This window comes from Xyrauchen texanus, chromosome 12 (genome assembly GCF_025860055.1).
Source record: "Xyrauchen texanus isolate HMW12.3.18 chromosome 12, RBS_HiC_50CHRs, whole genome shotgun sequence".
Classification (NCBI taxonomy): domain Eukaryota; kingdom Metazoa; phylum Chordata; class Actinopteri; order Cypriniformes; family Catostomidae; genus Xyrauchen; species Xyrauchen texanus.
In genome coordinates, this window is record NC_068287.1 from 43,396,100 (window position 1) to 43,417,721 (window position 21,622).

The 21,622-nt window shown below is 39.3% G+C and overlaps 1 protein-coding gene and 1 pseudogene across 13 annotated transcripts in view; one reads left to right on the forward strand and one right to left on the reverse strand.

Moving 5' to 3' along the window:
* Positions 1–11,171, forward strand: part of LOC127652796 (nuclear factor 1 X-type-like) — a 211,539-nt gene extending 200,368 nt beyond the window's left edge. For all 13 annotated transcript variants that reach the window (XM_052139179.1, XM_052139180.1, XM_052139186.1 and 10 more), the window contains 2 exons: positions 4,280–4,371; positions 10,194–11,171. In XM_052139179.1, coding sequence (XP_051995139.1) covers positions 4,280–4,371; positions 10,194–10,208 — 107 coding nt within the window. In that variant the 3' untranslated portion in view covers positions 10,209–11,171. The remainder of the gene's footprint in view (positions 1–4,279; positions 4,372–10,193) is intronic.
* Positions 11,172–19,343: 8,172 nt separating this feature from the next.
* Positions 19,344–20,301, reverse strand: LOC127652799 (ecto-ADP-ribosyltransferase 4-like; annotated as a pseudogene).
* Between the last annotated feature and the right edge of the window lie 1,321 nt (positions 20,302–21,622).

A 21,622-nucleotide genomic window follows, 5' to 3' on the forward strand; every position in this document is an offset into this window, starting at 1 on the left:
TCTTTTGACCTTCATCCTAGCTGGAAACAGTCAGTGGTTTAGCAGGCATCAAAAATACAAATTTAGGGCAGTTAAAGTGGACTCCAGCATGCCAATTTTGTAATGCATGTTTACACTCCTGAATACAATACACAGATCCAATCAATTGTGAGACACAAGGAACCCATGCTTTGTACCATTGACTTTTCACATTGGTTTGATTTGAGTTTGTTTTGGTTGAGTTTAAGTTGTTGGTTATGGAATGTGGAAATGGGCTCCTGTGCTGGTCCATACGTCAGTTTATAGACAACCAAAAGCATTTATAATACAAAACTGATGTTGAACCTGCATGCTGGGGCCTTTCAGGATGGAGGTGGCATATAGGGGTGGATTATCAAACCAAAACTTTTCACTCACCACAGACGGGGCACTGGACGGAGCACTTGCATTTATTTTCCTCATTTTCGTTCTTGTTTCTTATTTCTGTTTTGTTGTTGTTGTTGTTGTTGTTGTTGTATTTTATTTTTGACTATTTTATTGTTTTTAGCTGTTGTAATTTGTATGTTATTGGCCAAATCATGTCTATTTATGTTTTTATATGTTGCTGATCCTCAAGAACACAATTAACATGCCTGCTCACAGACATATGCTTTGCAAATTAGAGCATTAAGCAATGAGAGGTTGTTTATTACAGTGATTTTACATGGCAAGTGATAGCGGAGTGCCTAATACCCCTGTAGAAAAATATGCATTGCATGACTTATTCATAATTTAGACACTTTAACGTTTTCTCTTGTAGCTGTGCTAAGTTTGTTGTTTTATTTTATAAAGTTGTGCAACTTAAAATAAATAAATGAGGTAAATGAGGGTTATTGTTGACAGAGCATGTCATTTAGCATGTAGGTAGTAACATGTAACCTCCAAATATTTTTTATATTTTTAATTTTTTACAGAAAATACCAAACAATTTGTACTTTAATTTATTACATTTAAATAATGTACATGTGAAGGCCAAAATAATGTATTCATTTTAATAACATACATTTATTGCATTTTGCTGTATCAAAATCGCATGTCTTAGTTTTGGCTTTTTGAATGTTTGCTAGTAATAGTGTCAACTTTTATTTTTTCAGACATTTATTATATTTGATCAATTACACCTTGGAGTCCATCACTGAAATCTTCTCAAACTGCCCTAAATTTGATATGAATTCTAATCAGCAGAATTGGAGCTTCAGAATATATATTTGTCATTCATCTCTTTATTTCTGATCTTCTACTGTTATGAACAAAGAACAATCAAAAATAAAAATGGTATCTTATTTTTTGCTTGTATTTGGCCAACAGTTATAATTTGGGTCCCGTTTTAAATGCTGTGTAACATTAAAATACATCAAATACAATGTATTTATTGTGTAACAACATGTTGTTCTGCAAAATTCTCACAAGATTCACATTTGCTGCTAATGAGGTTGAGGTCCATGTAGGGTTAGGAATTAGGGGTAGGGGAAGGGGTTAGAGTCAGGGACGGATTAGGGTTAAGGTAGGGGAAGGTGTTAGGTTTATGGGTAAGTGGTTTGGGTCAGGGACAGGTTAGTTGTTGGGGTTAAGGTAGGGGAAGGTGTTAGGTTTATGGGTAAGTGGTTTTGGTCAGGGACAGGTTCGTTGTTAGGGTTAAGGTAGAGGACGGGGTTAGGTTTATGGGTAAGTGGTTTGGGTCAGGGACAGGTTAGTTGTTGGGGTTAAGGTAGGGGAAGGGGTTGGGTTTATGGGTAAGTGGTTTGGGTCAGGGACAGGTTAGTTGTTAGGGTTATGGTAGGGGAAGGGGTTGGGTTTATGGGTAAGTGGTTTGGGTCAGGGATAGGTTCGTTGTTAGGGTTAAGGTAGGGGAAGGGGTTGGGTTTATGGGTAAGTGGTTTGGGTCAGGGACAGGTTCGTTGTTGGGGTTAAGGTAGGGGAAGGGGTTAGGTTTATGGGTAAGTGGTTGGGTCAGGGACAGGTTAGTTGTTAGGGTTATGGTAGGGGAAGGGGTTAGGTTTATGGGTAAGTGGTTTGGGTCAGGGACAGGTTAGTTGTTAGGGTTAAGGTAGGGGAAGGGGTTAGGTTTATGGGTAAGTGGTTTGGGTCAGGGACAGGTTAGTTGTTAGGGTTAAGGTAGGGGAAGGGGTTAGGTTTATGGGTAAGTGGTTTGGGTCAGGGACAGGTTAGTTGTTAGGGTTATGGTAGGGGAAGGGGTTAGGTTTATGGGTAAGTGGTTTGGGTCAGGGACAGGTTAGTTGTTAGGGTTAAGGTAGGGGAAGGGGTTGGGTTTATGGGTAAGTGGTTTGAGTCAGGGACAGGTTAGTTGTTAGGGTTATGGTAGGGGAAGGGGTTAGGTTTATGGGTAAGTGGTTTGGGTCAGGGACAGGTTAGTTGTTAGGGTTAAGTTAGGGGAAGGGGTTAGGTTTATGGGTAAGTGGTTTGGGTCAGGGACAGGTTAGTTGTTAGGGTTATGGTAGGGGAAGGGGTTAGGTTTATGGGTAAGGGGTTTGGGTCGGGGACAGGTTACTTGTTAGGGTTAAGGTAGGGGAAGGGGTTGGGTTTATGGGTAACTGGTTTGAGTCAGGGACAGGTTAGTTGTTAGGGTTATGGTAGGGGAAGGGGTTAGGTTTATGGGTAAGTGGTTTGGGTCAGGGACAGGTTAGTTGTTAGGGTTAAGTTAGGGGAAGGGGTTTGGTTTATGGGTAAGTGGTTTGGGTCAGGGACAGGTTAGTTGTTAGGGTTAAGTTAGGGGAAGGGGTTTGGTTTATGGGTAAGTGGTTTGGGTCAGGGACAGGTTAGTTGTTAGGGTTAAGGTAGGGGAAGGGGTTAGGTTTATGGGTAAGTGGCTTGGGTCAGGGACAGGTTAGATGTTAGGGTTATGGTAGGGGAAGGGGTTATGTTTATGGGTAAGTGGTTTGGGTCAGGGACAGGTTAGTTGTTAGGGTTAAGGTAGGGGAAGGGTTAGGTTTATGGGTAAGTGGCTTGGGTCAGGGACAGGTTAGTTGTTAGGGTTATGGTGGGGGAAGGGGTTATGTTTATGGGTAAGTGGTTTGGGTCAGGGACGGGTTAGGTTTTAGGGTTAAGGTAGGGGAAGGTGTTCGGTTTATGGTTAAGGGGTTTGGGTCAGGGACGGGTTAGGTGTTTGGGTTAAGGTAGGGGAAGGGGTAAGGTTTATGGGTAAGTGGTTAAGGTAGGCGAAGGTTTTAGGTTTATGGGTAAGGGGTCAGGGGTCAGGGACAGGTTAGTTGTTTGGGTTAAGGTAGGGGAAGGTGTTAGGTTTATTGGTAAGGGGTAAATTAAGTAAATTAACTAAACTTAAAATGTCAACCTGACTTTTACATATTACATATCCATTTTAAATATTGAATCAATTTAAATTGCAATTCAACATCCTTTTTGCTACTCAATAAATATTTCAGTCCAAATTCGGGAATTGAATTGGAATTTAATTGGCATTCTTCATTTAATTCTGAGTGTGCACAACCATGGTAACTACAGATGTAATTAAATGCAGATACTCTAAATGTGAGTACAATGTAACAACATGTATGTGTATAATAAGAACATTGTAGCAAATGCTTAAGTACATAGTAGTTAAAGACACCTAATATAAGTGGAGCCATGGATAGCTCAGCAAGACGCTGACTACCACACCTGGAGTCGCAAGTTCGAATCCAGGGCGTGCTGAGTGACTCCAGTCAGGCTTCCTAAGCAACCAAATTCGCTCGGTTGCTAGGGTGGGTAGAGTCACGTTGGATTAACGTCATCGTTGTCACTATAATGTGGTTCTTGCTCTCGGTGGGGCACCTGGTGTGTTGTGCGTGGATGCCGCAGAGAATAGCGTGAAGCCTCCACACGCGCTAGGTCTCCACGGTAACACACTCAACAAGCCACGTGATAAGATGCGCAGATTGACGGTCTCAGACGCGGAGGCAACTGAGATTCGTCCTCCGCCACCAGGATTGAGGCAAGTGACTACACCACCACGAGGACCTAGAGCACCTTGGGAATTGGCCATTCCAAATTGGGGAGAAAAGGGAAGTAAAAAGACACCTAATATAAAGTGGGACCATCATTTGTTACAGCAAAGTTTTTCACTTAAAACGTTTGCTTATGCCAGAAATCAAAATGTTATGTTCTGGTTAATTATTGATGCTATAGTGATTGATATAACATTAAATGTGCAGGGTAACATCAAATTTTAAAAAATTGATTTTGTAATTTTGTACAAACTGAGTGAAGTCTGAGATCTCTCTTTCTCTTTCTCCTTCTCTGTCAGCATACTCCTCGCCAGGCTCCACAGCTCCCAACAGGTTTGTCAGCATCGGATCACGGGACAGCAACTTTCTGAACATACCCCAGCAGACGCAGGTGACTGTTATTCGGACATATTGTCTTGTTTTCAGATTGTGTATTTTAAGACTTGTTTTCAGAGAAAATATCTTGAATTACGTTTATTTTTCTTACCGCACTTGCAACTAGTTATCCTAATTTAACAATGCTTAAAACAAGAAACCTACTGAAATTAAACACAACATACTTAAGCCGATATATTCTCTGAAAACATCCACATCCAACTCTAAATTGAACACAGCATTAAATTGTTAGCCTGTCTTTCTCTGTTTCCCATGATGCTCTCTGCTATGTGGTGACTGGCCCATCTGGAGTGCGCCTGAGCTTACTCGAGCTGATTAGCGCGGTGTAGTTGATTTGAGCGTTGCGAATGTGCGGTCACCACACAGCGCCTCCTCCATCACCCAGTGCACTTTACTCATTAATGTGTAAACCACACCCGCCCCAGGCCAGCTCCCTGCTCCTACAACACATGCTCACCATCTGAAGTTCAGTCTCTCTCTCGCTCTCCTCACTCTGCTGGCCGCTCTCGCTTAAGATTTATTTTTCTCTCTTTCTGCTTTACCTTCCCTCATTCCTCTGTTTTCTTTCTTAAAGAGCAACATGCAGGTTGAATTTATAACTGAATTAATACTTTATATTGTCTGCAGAGGTCTTTTAAAAACACATATGTAGAAATTACTAATGAAATCTCATTTGATGTAGAGATTTTGATGAAAATGTGCTAGGCTCTGGAATACGCCTTTCCCGCTATCAACGCGTCATATGACGTAGGGCGAGGCAAACAAAAGAGCTCGCGGTCAGCTCTCATTGTGGGTGTTGATGTAGTTAGACCAGTACAGAAAGTTTTAGAGAAGCCATAATGGTAAATTATTGTGTTTGTGCTGGTTGCACGAATTCCAGCCTGTCAGGACATCGTGTCCATCATTTTCCTTCTAGGAAAAACAAGGCTTTTCGGTCTTGAGTGCGTTTTGTGCAGGTGAAGAGAGCAGACTTCACTGCCGCGTCTGTTACCACACACTCGTTCGTTTGTGGCGCACATTTCACTCCGGAGAATTATCGACCTGGAGATTTGTTGGAGTCTCGGATGGGATTTCGGAGTAAGCACCACGTGAGGCTGATTACTGATGCTGTTCCCTCGGTGCACTCGATGGAATCAAGTCCACCGTCAAAGTGTACACCGGATTTTGGCGCGGGCTGGACTGGAGGACAAAGTGCTAACGTTAGCAGACATTCTGTGCAACGAAAACGACGACTTAGCAGAGTAAGTCTTACTTTTAATTATTTTAACTCTTAATTTGCTCATAATTATAGGCCTGTGGGCCATCATAGGCATGTTCGTCCACACCGGAGAACTCGGTTTTCTTCATTCGCATCCATTGGAACCTGAGCTTGAACTTGACCAGACTCCCTCGCCCATCGTCACTTCCGGTTAGTGCTTTATAGACGCGGAAGTTATTTTATCACAATTTATCTCAAAATATCGTTAATGGCTAAATATATATTACTCCAGTTCAGAAAATCTAGTTGTTTTATCATCAACATACACTATGCTATATAGGGGTGTCCAACCTGCATGTTGCTCTTTAAGTCTTTACTTGACTCGCCCTCTGCTGGTCACTCTTGAAATATGGATTGGTGTTTCTCTTCTCACCCACGTTGACTTCTTGGCAGAGACTTCGCTTTGTCTAATTTTGCACATTTCTTTCAATTGTGTTCCCTGTGCATTTTAGAGAATGAGTGATTGTCAAATTACTTCAGTGCACAAAATAGTTTAGCAAGCAATATGTTGAAGCTTGTGTGGATTTTTTAGTTAACCACATCATGTACACTACAAAAAAAAATATTTATTATTCTGTATTTTGTCTTTTTTTTCCAGTAAAATCCTTAAACATCCTTGAAACAATATGAATTTATTTGACAGGTAAAATAACGTCAGATATTAAGTCTTGTTTTCAGAAATATCTAACAAAATTGTGTGAACTTTATTCTTTAAAAAAAAAAACACGATTTTATTTTTTGTGCTTTGAATCATTTTACTTGACCCATGAGCCATATAGCCTTTTCTTGTTTTAAGCATAAATCTTACTAAACTTTGTTAAATGTATCTGTAAACAAAACTTGATATATTGTGTCAGTTTGCTTGTCAAATAAATGTATCTTGTTTAAATGATTTGTAGATATTTTTACTGGAAAACAAGACAAAAAACAATTTGTAAGGAAAGGATTTTTTTTGTTTGTTTGTTTTGTTAGTTTCACTTGATCGTTATGCTTAAATACTTACAATTCGTTTTTTTGACACATTTAAATCCTTTCTCAGCTAATTCTATTAATTATACAGGGGACGAAAATATTAATTTTACAAATTTTACAAAGTCCATGTGTTGGATGGATGGATGGATGGATGGATGGAAGGGTGGATGGATGAGTGGGTGGCTGCATGGATGGAAAAAAGGAATGAAGGAAGGGTGGGTGGCTGCATGGATGGATGGATGGATGATTGGATGGATGGGTTGGTGGATGGATGGATGGAAGGGTTGATGGATGGATGGATGGATGGATGGATGGATGGATGGATGGATGGGTGTGTGGGTGGCTGTATGGATGGATGGAAGGATGATGGATGGATGGATTGATAGAATGAAGGAAGGGTGGGTGGCTGCATGGATGGATGGATGGATGATTGGATGGATGGGTTGGTGGATGGATGGATGGAAGGGTTGATGGATGGATGGATGGATGGATGGATGGATGGATGGATGGATGGGTGTGTGGGTGGCTGTATGGATGGATGGATGGAAGGATGATGGATGGATGGGTAATGGACAGATGGATGGATGGATGATGGGTGGATGGATGGATAGATGTGTGGGTGGAAAAAGGAAGGAAGGAAGGGTGGATGGATGGATGGATGAATGGATAAATGTTTATTGTTACATGCATAATGTGTACTATTGAAACGTATTTACAACAAGTGCTAAAAAGGTAGGGGAACAGAAATACATTTTTCAATGACAAATGGATTGTGTGGATCTCGTCTTTGGACACACATTACACAGAATGATTCAAAGCAAACTTTTACCCTCAACATGCAGTGAACGGATCGGAGCCTAACTTCACTAAACTAATCAATCACTGGTCAGTGAACTCTGAAAATGAAGCTAGTTTAGTGGCTAATTGTAGACATTTGTAGTCACATAGCGCACGATTTGGTGGCATATGCGAGAGATTTACTAGTGTAGCAGAGTGTTGCACGTGGAGTAAATGATCAATCTTGGGTTTTTAAGATATGGGGTTAGTTTGAATGAAGATCGTGATTAATATATAATCTAGTTTTGATTTGTTTGACATTTTATGCTCACTACATAGTACCCATACTTCAATTAAGCCTTTACTCTTATTCTGAAATGTGGACATTAATACTAATAACAAATGAGTTGGTATGTCCATACCCAGAGGAACAAGAGCTGAGATAAATGTGAGATCGAAACAACAGTGAAAGTTTAAGAACAGCCCCTAAACTTAAAGTCACGTCCCAACTGTCTGGTTGCCCACAGTAACGAGACATAATGTGACAGGCAGTTGAACTTGAACTTGGGGGGGGGGGGTTGTAGTAGTCACTGCCAAGGATTACGAGGGAAAGATGGGATTGCGAGAGGGAGGAGTGCTAGATTTACTTGGCCCAAGTTACTTGCCTGTTGGGCTTCGGCCCTGGGCAAACGCAAGTGTTGGAGGGGGAGAATGGATTGGACATGCATGGGGGTGTTTGTGTGACCTGCAACAGTCAACCTAAACAAAGGTTACCCCCAGGCCCCCCTCTCCCAGATCCTCTAAGCTAAAGTGTTTTTAGGATTTGACTTCTAGAGAGTTTTGTGAAACCAATCCAGCTAGCATTTAAATTCTGCGCAGACGACGCATTATTCATCTTTTGTAATAGTCTAGACACCATTCATAGTGACAGTGCACTGCATCATATTTATACAGTACACTCACGGAGAACTTTATTAGGAACACCCGTACAACTACATATTCATGCGATTATCTAATCAGCCAATCGTGTGGCAGCAGTGCAGTGCTTAAAATCAGGCAAATACGGGTCAGGAGACCACGCCACGTCATAACCACTTTATTAGGACCATAGTGTTCATAAAGTGCAAAGTTATGCAAATGCAGGTATCTCCTTACCTCCTTACTCACACGGTCTTGATGTGCACATCCACTGTTGTCGTTTTCACATTCGTCTCCTATTGTTGCCGATTATATCTTCTTTCGGCGGTTCTTCGAGACAACAACAGCTCTAATGTGAGTGTTTCCACCTTGTGGACCCCCTTATTAGTGCAAATAGTTCCAGGCGCATGCACATTCTGCGTTCAAAGACACGCGGTTAGAAAAATCGATCTCCAGGCTTTCAGTGCTTTAAGTATTCAAGTATTACTGATGACTAAATTTGTGTCAAGCATCCTGTACGTGAACGCTCAGTGTACGTATGTGACAGAAGTATACTTTGGGCTTTAGTGTAAAGGCTCCAGGTATTCGTTTTTGTGTGTTCTGGATCGGACCACTCCCGATTGACTGCTTACCTTTAAAGTTTATTATTTTGACCACAAGCAAATACGAACATGTTCAGTGATGTGCACAGACGAGGCCGCATGCGAACTGTGCTGATGTAGTTATGGGTATTATGTAGTGACTAAAAAAATATAAAACAAATCAAAACCCTCATATTTACATTTATTAGTAGCCACCCTTTCTCTGGGCAGCCTGGTCTCATGAACATTAAGTGACAATGGATAAATATCGTGCTTCATTACACGTTTAGCTGCAGTTTCCCAGTGAAATGTCCAGCAGGGGGCGATAAAAGCGAGTGAACTTGTGTCGTAATCAGACAAGGTTTTTAAGGTGATTATTAGTGGGTTTCAATGAGCAAAAACATACCTCCCTAATCTAAAACTTTAACCTAAACCTAACCAATATTGTCCTAAAAGATAAACAAGAGGTAAACAAAACAGACATCCTTACCCTTTACCAACTCCTAAACCTAACCAATAGTGTGGAGGAAAAAAAACTAATTTTCTGAAGCAACAACTTCCTTGTTCACTGATGCATCTTTGACACTTTCGTTCCACATGTCAGCTTGCGTGTTTGTTTGGTCTTCCAAGTTTAAAGTCCATCAGTCTATCAGTTGAGCAACCCATTGGAATCTGTAAATGTAGGTGGGTCTGTAATAGAGATATTAAAATGTATATTTGTTTAAATGATTCGTTGGAGTAAAAGTGTTTCGATATCATAACATAGTGTGTGAGTAATAGTGTGAAAATAAGTGTTTATAAAGTCATAATCAGCCATTGTATTCATGATTTGTGTGAGAGTATATAAAAAGCACAGTTGTTGTTGCACCTCATGTGTTAATTTCATCAGGAAACTGCAACAAAACATAGAAATCAGCACGTAAACGTCAGTTTGCAAAACTGTAGTTAAAGTAATGTTCATTGTATGAGACTCGGTTGCTCGAGGCATTCTCTTTATCAACTTCATGAGGTGCCACATGGGAGTTTTTACATGTTTTTTAAATACATACTTGGGCAAAAGTGCAAAACTCATTTCAAACATTTAAACATAAGCCTTTAGATCAAAGGTTTTTTGAGATCATGAGAAATAAGTTTGTCCACACTCTTGCAGGTAGAGAAATCCCATAACACAAGTCTGACCTCTAGTGGTTGCATGACAAACAACAGTATCAGAATCATATTTTTTAACAGCATTTATCCATGCCACTGAGCTGAAGCCTATTTCAATCTAACACTAACAATGCATTTGTTGTTTTTTTGTTTATTTTACAGTCATGGTTCCTTTGACGAGGTCCTGTCTGCAACAAGTCGACACCATTTGAAAAAAAAAAAAAAAAAAACATCCTATTTGAAAATCCCCCCGATGTTCTTCTGACATCAAACAAACCCTAAGAAACCTTAGCAGAATATTACCGGGAAACGTTCAGTCCTGTATTTCCCAATCGTCAGACACCCTTCAACTCCACCCCACCAGCCTCTGTTAAAAACTTCAGGATCACAGGGATGTTTCTCTCAAGAATCGCCAGAATGCAAATGGCAACGGAGGAAGAACTTGATGAACAGAGACAGAAAATGTAACTAGGAACGAGGATGTAGTGTACAATGGCGGGGATTATCAACAGTATCAGTGTTGAGGATTCACAAACAACAAAAACGCAGGATTTTTGGGAAGTAACTAACCCATTTTTTGTTTTTAACACTTCAACATGCTGATTTTAAGCATGGAGAAAACACTAAAAATGTTATTTCGTATTCTAAAAGACCTCCAAGCCCCACACATTTAGCATTTTTAAATCCGCATTGTTCCCTTTTAGCATTTGCAACCAATTTAAGATAAATGACTAAGCTAAAAATGTATACAGGAAATAAAACATAGGTATTGCACTACAAAAATGTCAAAGAACACTAGTTTGATGTGCACTATTAAAAATGGGATGGACGGCGAACATAATTTGCACATTTATTTCAGAGAAAAACGACACTGACACACACTAAAGCTAGCCTGAAAGTCTCAAAGGCACCCCATCAAAGGCACGAATAGAAATGGATTGATCAAACAAATTAAAGTCCAGTTCAGGCCCATTCACCCACAGTGCCAACTGCACATCACAAGAGTTTAGTTAGTACCCCTATAGGACGGGTAATGCCAACAACACACATTTACATCCTGTCTGCATGTCCAAGCTACAATTTTGAAATCGTATTTGATTATTGAATATTTATTTGGGGGGGGATTTTTACATTTAGGAAGTAAAACAAAATCAAAATCCAGTTTTGTCCACCCGCAGCTAATCATTACGTTATTTCCAGTTCGCATTTTCAAATTTCTCTTTCAATTGAAGCCACACGCAGTGTTGGGTACATTACTCAAAACTGGTAATACACTACAAATTACTTCTATGAAATGATAATCAGACTACTTTACTGATTACTTCCTCAAAAAAAGCAATCGTTTTACTTTTAAAAGGTGCACTCAGTAATTGTTTGAAGGATGAATACGTGACTTACACTGACACCTAGTGGCCTGGATGCTGCATTCGTCAGGTTTTTAATGTAGAGAAGCGAGGACCCAATTGCAGGAGCCCGAAGTTTATTTAAAAACGGCAAAAGCAAAACAAACAAAAGGTTCCCAGAAGGGCAAAAAACTCAGTCCCAGAACGGGAGGGCAGTCGACTGGCTGGGCTGAAGAGGAAAGCCTCAAGGCTTCATGGATCCCAACCAAACAAGACTGGAACCAGCAGGAAACCAGAATGAGGCCTTGTGAATCGGAATCAACAGACACGCAGAACAAGACACCTAAACAGGGATACAACCACAACAAACTGGCACAGGACAGAGAACACAGGGAGATTAAATAGGGAAGCAAACAAGGAGGGTAATGAGGAAAGGCAGGTGTAACAGATAAACTAATAACAAGGCAAACGAGGGGGCGGAGTTTCACTAAAGACAGCACAGACACTGGTGTCAGGATCCAGCCACAAAACTATAAACACATGCAACCGAAGTGGCACTAGAAACACAAGACAGCAACAAACACGGAATCAGGTGACAGGACCCAACGAAAACTCAACTAGAGAGTTGGGATCCTGGCAGCATCATTCATTTACCAATGCCATTGTAGAAATTCACTAGGATTAAGTTTTCCAATGAATAAAATTGTCCAGTAACAGGGCAGTTTCTGAGATTAAGCGAGTCACGTGATGCTTACATGGCTGCCCCCATGAGGTGCCCCTGCCCCATGTAGAGGTTACTGATATGACTGAACCTGAGCACATCATCTCACATGAGTGGTCATGATTTTATTCATACGTTTCAAATTATTATTCATTTCTTTGGATGTAAAACTTTTTAAATGAGGAAATAAATTACTGAGTGAACCTTTAAGTTACTTTCTTAAGTTACTTTTTTACTTTTTTCCGAGCAACTCAAAATAAGAAGTTGCGTTTCTCACTTATAATGACTCGTTATGGGCCGTACACCTGTTTCATGTTTTAAATGTATTTTATATAAATACGTTTATTTAAAAAATGCGTTGATCAAGTAATATTACTTAAAAGTAACTTAATTGAAAGACAGGAACTGTAATCTGATTACAAGTAAATGTAATGAGTTACACTACAGTAACCGATTGCATTGTAATCAGATTACACCCTACACCGGCCATATGTTTGAGCTGCAACTTTTTTTGAAAACAAACAAACAAACGTATTTTCCCGGGAAAAACTTGCTATCAAAATCAATACCTTACAACCCCAGATAGTCATTTTTTTATCTTCAAACGTTTTCTTTTTATCACTGGCCTTTTTTTCCCCAATTCATTTCTCAATTGTAGCGAGGCAAAATGCAAGTCGTTAGCGCTAATAAAGATGTCCCTAGAGACACGCCCACCTCTGTGTTTTGTATACTTATCCGTTTACGCTCCCAGAAGTCCATGTTCCAAGAACAAAGGATGAAGCTACGGAGCAAAAGAATGCATGACGTATCATAGCCGTGCTCCGAGGGAGGTGGGCTGCTTTTATTAGCCGCTACTTTTTACTATTCAGTTTAATAGTATCTTTCCATACATCTAAAGATGGCAACGTTTCGCACGGCTGTTATACACACACACACACACACACACATACACACATTGTCCTCCAGAGATTGACTACAAAGGGAAGCCTCAACGGTAATCATCGTAAGATAGTTATATTGACTATTATGCCACAGGTCATATCACAACATTTTATTTTCAATGCAAATGCAATTAATAACCTCACAAAATAACTGGACTGCCTGACCATGTATTTCACTGCAGGGAAGCATTGTTGCCGGAAAGGCGGCGACGCCATCAGATTGGTGTAAAACGAATGCAAGAGTCATGATGGCAACGGACTTTTCTTTTCTAATCAAAGGAAGTGCCTCTGTATTCCCATTATGCAATTTATTAAGCATGAATTCAGGTTATTTTCTTGCATATAAGCTATAGAGGAGGGTGAAAGTTTTATGAGAGAGGAAAAAAAGTGTCAGCTCACTAGATACAAACATCTTTATATATACAGGATATATCCATATATATTTATATATTCATTTGTTTCTTTCTTCTTGTTTGCCTAATAAGCTCAGTGGCAGTCTAGTTATTTTTTGAAGGATGACATGATCATGAGTTATCATAAATCAGATATTCGTCCCGAAACCCAGTTCTGCACTTGATAATTAGAGCGAAATTAGCCTTTAGCGGAAATATGATTTCTGTTGAACACATTATAGATAGTGTAGGAAACATAAGCACAGCTTTTTGGAATATTATCTGGTGTTTGAACAGGAAATCTTTGTTATTGCGAAATAAAGTGTGTTGATTGAGCCATGTGCAATGCCTTGGGTAGAAACTGTGTTTGTCTGATTGTTAGGGTGTACAGGAGTGCGTAGAAGTGTAAAATCCTTCTATTATAGTAAAGTCCACGCTGCCCGGGACTCTAAATTAAAGGGTGGAGAGCGTGCGAGAGAAAACGGTCTTTGTAAGTTTGGGGAATTTGTTTTTTTAATCTTTACTTTTCTGCTTTTTTAATGTTTATTTGTAATGATTTGTTCTCAAAACTTAGGAGGGCTGAAGAAGCATTTTTGGAGGGGGGTTTTGCGACACGTCAGAATATATCGCTAGTTAAAACAGGTGCTTTTTATGGATTAAAGTACATTTAATAATCTATTATACGTATTAAAACAAGCGTAAGTGTTGTACTACAAATTTTAGGACAAAAAGGTTCATTGCTCTTTTATTCCCTTTTTGTATTTACTATGGGGGGAGCGGGTTCATTTTGGTCAAGGTTGTGACAAAAGGCATTTTTCCTCAAACTTTTTGCCGATTAAATCTTCAGCGTTGACAAACAACGTCCTAAAAACGTTTTACGATTTGTAACTACCCACACGATTTTTTTTCAACGTATATAGAGTAATGATACATCAGACTATGCATTCCAGTCTTGTAGGACTCCCACGCTTTGGGTCGCCCAATTTCACTGATTTACGAACCGTTGTGGTTCTTAACGAACGTCACGCTCACAGCCGAAACTACGTCGAAAATTTCAAAGTCATCCGAAGTGAATGACAAGGTCTTCCCTGTTTATGGGAGAGCCTTTAAACAAGCTAAACTATATAAAGCGCGACAGTGACCGCCCACTTTTTCAGCCGTCTGGGTTCCGGAAGTATTTCCCCCATTCGTTTCTTCCATAGACTTTATATAAGATCCTTCATAAAAGAGTCGGAAGCCATGAATCAAACCAACCAGCTACGAGGAGAATCAAAACATCACAAACTTCGTTTTAAGGCCAAAAAGTTTATGAAAATTGGACATAAAGACAAGGGTACTTACCGTCTTTCGTTAGGGCACAGACTACAATCCCATTGCGAATGATGTCATTGAATAAAAAAATGATGGGAATATACAAAACGATTGATTTGAGTTTGTTGTTATCAAGTATAGTAACCATACATTTGGTGTTTAGTGCTAAATATTCCGATATATACGAATATATAAGTAGTTTAAAGGTGAAGAGACACTCACAGACGATTACATCATTCCCAGTGCATTATGGGAGCATGCGGTCACTCCGAGGAACGTTTCGTGGGTTTCTTGGGATTCCCAGATTGGTGGATCTTTCTCTGCTGTACCATGGGTAATGTAGTTGTTTACCATGATTTCCGCCATCACACAGGATTTTTAAATAATAACGTTGAAATAACACATACGGATGGTTTCCACGGAAGCGCATACCATTGATGAACACCCTCGTAGCTTACGCTAGGTCTGTCTTTAACGGTTTATACGTTATCGTTGAAAATCTATTCGTCCATGGGAGAAAAAAATGGGATTTTTACTTCCGGACGCAGACTGTTGCGCTCTACTGGCGTGGATGTGATTTCAATTTTCGGTAACTACAATATTTTAACAGTAGCTGTGATTGAGAATCGGTGAATCTCAAGAAAACGAGTTATATTTCACTCCAAAATAAATACGAAATTGAAGATAATTACGCCTATTTTAAGACCAGGTTGACAATAAATATTGTCAATAAAAAAGAATAATAAAACAATTGCACTACAGTAATGAAGATTGGGGAATGTGCTTAATTTGGCCGAAATATGACCCAGACAGACTCCCATCGCGCAGCAAACGAAGTCGGCAACCAATCAGAAATGTACAAATTGAACCCCTCCCCCTCCGAATCCACAGCGCCCGCTACTTGCCCCCCATCCCCCCCGTGTAAATGACTCTTAATACTTGTTTTGTAATTTAGTGTTAGACTCAGAGCATCATTGAGGTTGTCCCTAAAAAGTGCCTTTTGTTCACAGACATCATCTTGTAATCTTGAGCGCCCATCTAAAAAATAAAAAAACAAAAAGCAAAAAAAATCCCCTCCTTCAAACTTCTGTATCTTCTTCTTCTTCCTCTGCAAGTTCTTCAAAGCAGTATATATATAGTACTAAAAGAAATCGGTGTGACTTAGTTTCTCTTTTTATTGTTGAATAATTACGAAAACTGTCAAAAAAAAAAACAAAAAAAATTAAATAAATCTGTCTTGCTTTTCCTTCCTCTGTAATCTTATCTTGTGCCTCTTTTGGACACTGGAGTAGTCTGTAGTTGCATAACCATGTCCCTTTTCTCCGAACGGAGGGGTTTTAAAATAAAAAAAAACGATTACGAAAAAAAATGTCGTTTGAGCAGAATGCAGTTAGCTCATGTTATTCTTGTCTGTACGCTTCATGTTGTACTCATACCGATTTCTTCAGCTTCTCCATTGAACAGTTAATGTATGTGAACAAGTTACGCCAGTGAGCTCTGGCGGGCGGTCCGACGGACGGACGGGTGTCTGCCAGAGAAACACTTTTTAGCTGGAAGTTGTTATGAACGAAACACTATACCGGTGGATGCCGACTGCTGGGGTAGAATAGGCAAGTTTGCGATTCTTTTCTTTCAAATAAAAAATATTATTTATTTTTTTATTTTGTTACCAAATTGAATTTGATTTGTTTGTATTGATATTGCATTGAGAATCTGTATCGATGATGCACCTTTTTTTTTAAATGGTTGTACGAGACCAGGTATTTAAACTGTTGTTAAAAAGTTCCTGTAAAAACAAAGCACCTTACAACGGAATGGATTCAGCAAAGGGAATGTGACCCGTTTCAATACAACATAAAACAGTACAGAAATCACAACTGCAAGCCCAGTGTAACGAGCCAAACCCTTAGACCAAAGTGCAAAGATGCATGCCACAAAAATGAAAATGACCTTGAAAACTCACCAGCAAAGCCAACATGTGCTTAACAATGACAGCATGCTTCTTCCAACTTTTTGGAGTCAATAAAGCCAGTCTTCCATGCTGGCTATTATTATGATTATGATTAACGATAAGTGAAAGCCATAGCGACGTGTTTGGCACTTTCAGAGAATATTGTCACTCCCTGGTACTGACCGTCCCTTTTCCTTTTTCATATTTACTACTTTGTACTCTTTTGTTGTGTGGGGCATTTGGATGTTTAGAATAGCATGAACCCTCAGCAGTTTTGGCCCTGGTTTAAACTCCACGAGCGGCGTCCTTGTCGGATCGCGTGCCCTCCAGAGCTCATGGTGAAATGCATGTGTTGATTACAATTTCTTTTCCATAATAAGAAAAACAGTTTAAAAAGAGCAGCGCCTTTAACTGATTGAATAAAAGGATGTTCTTGACTGTAACAAAGACTTGTGTGGTTATTTTGATCTTGGAGTCCTGTAGTTCAATTAACTTTAATGTCAAAATTACTTCATGGCAATTCTGTACTATACATCAGGACCACAGAGCATCTATATATATATATATCTCAGAGGCACTTTTGTTGGCTCTGCGCCCGTAGAGGTGCTTCAAGGAAATCAACGTCATGTTGTTGTGTCAAGTGACTCAGTGTGTCCGAAGTTTAACCCTTAAATGACAGTCTAGAGCATGGGGATCTCAACGGGGCAGTACACCACCCCCCAACCCCACCCCACCCCGGGGGGCGTTCAAAGGATACTAGGGGGCGCTGAGAGAAAATAAGTTGAGAGGGGGGCATTAGGTCACAAATGGGTGGTGTTTATCAGTCATATCAATTAAATCTATCATCAAGTTCCTTGTTGCATAAACATTTATTTAAACTTGGAATATACAAGTTCTCCATTATATGGGTTGGTACACATTTGTACTGCAGTTCATCTGATTATGAAGTCTAGCGACGCATCTGAAGTATCTGGATTAATACTGTCAAATAGAAAAGTGGAGTCACAACATCCGCTAATGCACCTGTATGGCTCTGTAGGTGGATACGGCTCAATGGACAGAGCAGCGCGAGCGCAGAGCAGGTGCATTTTTATTCGCAGAGCGGTCTCAAGTGAGTAAACTAGTTTAAAAGATACATTTTCATAAGGGCAAAATGCACTCAGTTTTTTAAAGATGAAATAGAAATGCCTAAATCCTAAAAAAAATTTGTTTTTATTTTTTTAATGAAATAAATTATAGCTTGTTTTGTTTGCCTTCAGACATTCCAAGTGATGACTGAACCAATAAAACCCTGATGAAAGGAGAGTTACAACTCTCAGAGTAAATGAGCTACATAACGTTACATAGATGTTATAGATAACCTTATTATTGTTAATATCAGTAAATTTACATCTGCATTCAACACAAAATTAATGCCGTACTGTATGATGAGCATTTCAATGGGACAAAGTATGCAATAATATGAGTCATTTCACTTAATTTTGAAATATAATACAAATAATATCACTTTAATTATTAGTTTGCCTTCAAAATGTTTGTTTTATAGGCCCCAAATATATCCCTCCATCTTCTTGCATTCAAGAAACACAAGGTTTGTTCTCACATTCATAATGCATAATTGTAATTTATTGTAAGTTAGATATTGCTTATATACAACAGTTCAATGGAGCTACTTTATTACGCGGTGGATCAGAATCTGCCTTTGATGGTCAAAACAAATGATGCATCCATTTTAATAATAAAAAAACAACTGAAACGTTAATGGAATTAAGAGACATGTCCAGTGCTACAAACACAGTCTGCCAAAAGCAGAAGTGTCTTGGACAGGAAATTTCAACAGTACACAACCACTGGTTAAGAAATAAATTGTACAGGTTGCACCTACACTATAACAGGATAACGTGTATGTGCACAGAGGGCGTTTACAGGTCAACAGAGAACAGTTCAGGGCAAAAATTTAGGCTAACAAAGCTCTTTTTTTTTTTTTGTTGCCAAAAAAAAAATCTATATAATTTTTCAGATGCTAGAACCTCCCTTTAAAAGGTTTGAATCCTCCACTGCCGCCGGCCATGGGAACATTAGTGATCTGCACAATTCTGTTAATTCCAGTGGAGGAATGGCTGGAGTGGTTTAAAGCGGTTTAAAGCTGTTTCCTAGCTTTAGTATAGTAGTAATACAAGCGATCACATAGTGCTGATGAATGTAAACACTGAGTGATGCTGATTCACTTCACGCCACCAACTGGCTCATATTACACATAAAAAGTTATCTTTTGCCACCACCTGCTGGCTAACATATGCAATGTCAAAAAAATGTAAAAGCTCTTAACACATATGCACTGCTCTTAGCTTAGATCGGCACGAACACAAGTGGAGTGAAAAACACAGAGTAGCATTGACGTGCTGATGGTGTCAGGTCGTAGGGAGGCGTTCATCCAAAAAATGCCATATAACATTTTATAATGTTATATCTAATTTACTAGCTCTCCCTTGCTTTTTGGCTACTCACACTGTCTCACACACACTGTAAAAACATTGAGTTGCCTATACATTTTGACTCTTTCATTTATGAAACAATAAGGCCATTTGTTACCGTGATTTTACCAGTCAAGGGATGTTGTGATAATAGAAAACTTTAGTACGGACAAGGGCAGCAACGATGTTCAATAAGCACATTTATTATTAATAATATACACACAATTCTTCTGCTTAGCAATATATTTTATTATATTTTCCAAACAATGCATTAACCAGGCACATGCTACCAATGTGTGGTCACAGGACATCAGAATCAAGTTATCAAATGTTATAAATGAATCACATTTAATGTAAGCAAAAAGCACTGGCTAAAGATGTGAAAGATTGCAGGCCAGAAAGATTGAACACCTGTGATGTATCTGGGACGTGACTGATCAGACGGGTGCTGCTGATGCCACTGCACAGTTCAGGTCACTTCGTGTCCCAGAACTTTTCAGCTCGTACACAGTTTTACACAAGGCACTGTTCTTGATAGAAATAACTTTAAACTTCTCATATGGGGGAATCAACACCTCTTCCTCATGTTGCAGCATAGAATATTTCTTCACTTTAGCACCTTCACAAGTTTTAATTTTAAAGCAAGATACATTTCCAAAACTCCAAGCTGATTTTTGATTAGTTGAAGAGGATGTAAATGAGCCGAAACGAACCTCCTTGTTCAGAACATCTTTATCAAATTCTAATTTGGTACCACGATAAGTTGTTTTGCATATCTTTATGAATGGAATTGATGGTTTATTTAGAATCTGTACGGCTTCGGTCAATAAAAAGTGAAGAGAGTACCATGCATATGTCATCTTTTTGTATTTTTCTTTATCTGTCACGAGTGGCCTCATTGAAAGGACCATGCACATTCTAAACCAGTGTACACATAAATGGCAATTAAATGGTTCTTATTCAATTTCTTTTCTGATTTTGTGACTTTCTTTTCACCTTCTCTCCAAGCTTTTGCAAATGTAGAATTCTCAGAGATTTCTTTCTGTAGATATTTCTCCTCCACCAGTTTCCTCATGTTCTTTGTACAGCCCTTATATCGGTCGTCAACAGAATTCGGTGCCATATCCAATGAGAATATCTCTCCTTTAACAGACACTCTGTGGTCCTGTTGCAACAGGAAGTAATGATGACTATAACATCAGTAGTCAATAAATATGAATATGCATGAATACTTGTGATTTCAGTCTGTAATATGCATACTCAGAATGCAATCTTACCTGTCCGAGGGCAACTGTTACAGTTAAAATAAGAAGCAGGACTGCAATGATCTGCATTGTTATTTACAGAAGGTCCCTCTGATGCACAATGGAAATCAGGTCAAATCTAGATGCCAAGAGACAACCAAAGACTTAAAGACTTTTAGTCAAATTATGTCAAATATGCAACTAAACTGTGTCATTCTTTAACCCAAACATTACTTGAGAATTAGAGAATTGAGAGTTATCAATGAAAATCTCACTGCCATCATTTGAGCAACAAAACATTAAACTGACCTTTTCAGGAGCAAATAAAGACGCCTTCAGACTATGTCTGCAGTTGAACATGAACACCAGATAGTCTATAGTCTATAGGAAGTGGTCAATGTGAAAATGATAAATATGCATCTCCCTCAAACTGCAAACTTTTACATTCACACTGACTCATTCACACCTTGTGTTGGAGAAAAACAGGTGATAGTTTCTAGCACAATGAGACTTGTCACCATTCATTTTACCCAGAACAAATGTTTATATTTTCAAAGAAGCGTACATGATATCTAGTAAATGAATATAATTTTGTTAGATCTTCATTTGTTGCTTATTGTATTTTTTGGTAAGTTTATATTGGATGATGTATATCTTATCACACTTGTATTGTGTATAAATGAGGAGTGGTGGTGGTGTAGTGGTCTAAGCACATAACTGGTAATCTGGTGATCAGAAGGTTGCTGGTTCGATCCCCACAGTCAACACCATTGTGTCCTTGAGCAAGGCACTTAACTCCAGGTTGCTCTGGGGGGATTGTCCCTGTAATAAGGGCACTGTAAGTCGCTTTGGACAAAAGCATCTGCCAAATGCATAAATGTAAATGAAATGATGTATAACTATGATGCAGTGAGATCCAGCAGGTGGAACATGACTTGAATAAATCAGATGATTTGTAGAAGGAACAACATATTTTATCTTTGTCTATTGAACCAAGTAATTAAATGAATGACGTTAAAGTACGGATAGTAAGAGGAGGCCTCAAAGCTAGAGCCGGGCTGTACCCAAGTGTGAGTGGTGGTGGCGTAGTGGCTAAAGCACAGGGCTGTTAATCAGAAGGTCCTTGGTTCGAACCCCATGGCCACCACCATTGTGCCCTTGAGTAAGGCACTTAACTCCAGGTTGCTCCGGGGGGGATTGTCCCTGTAATAAGT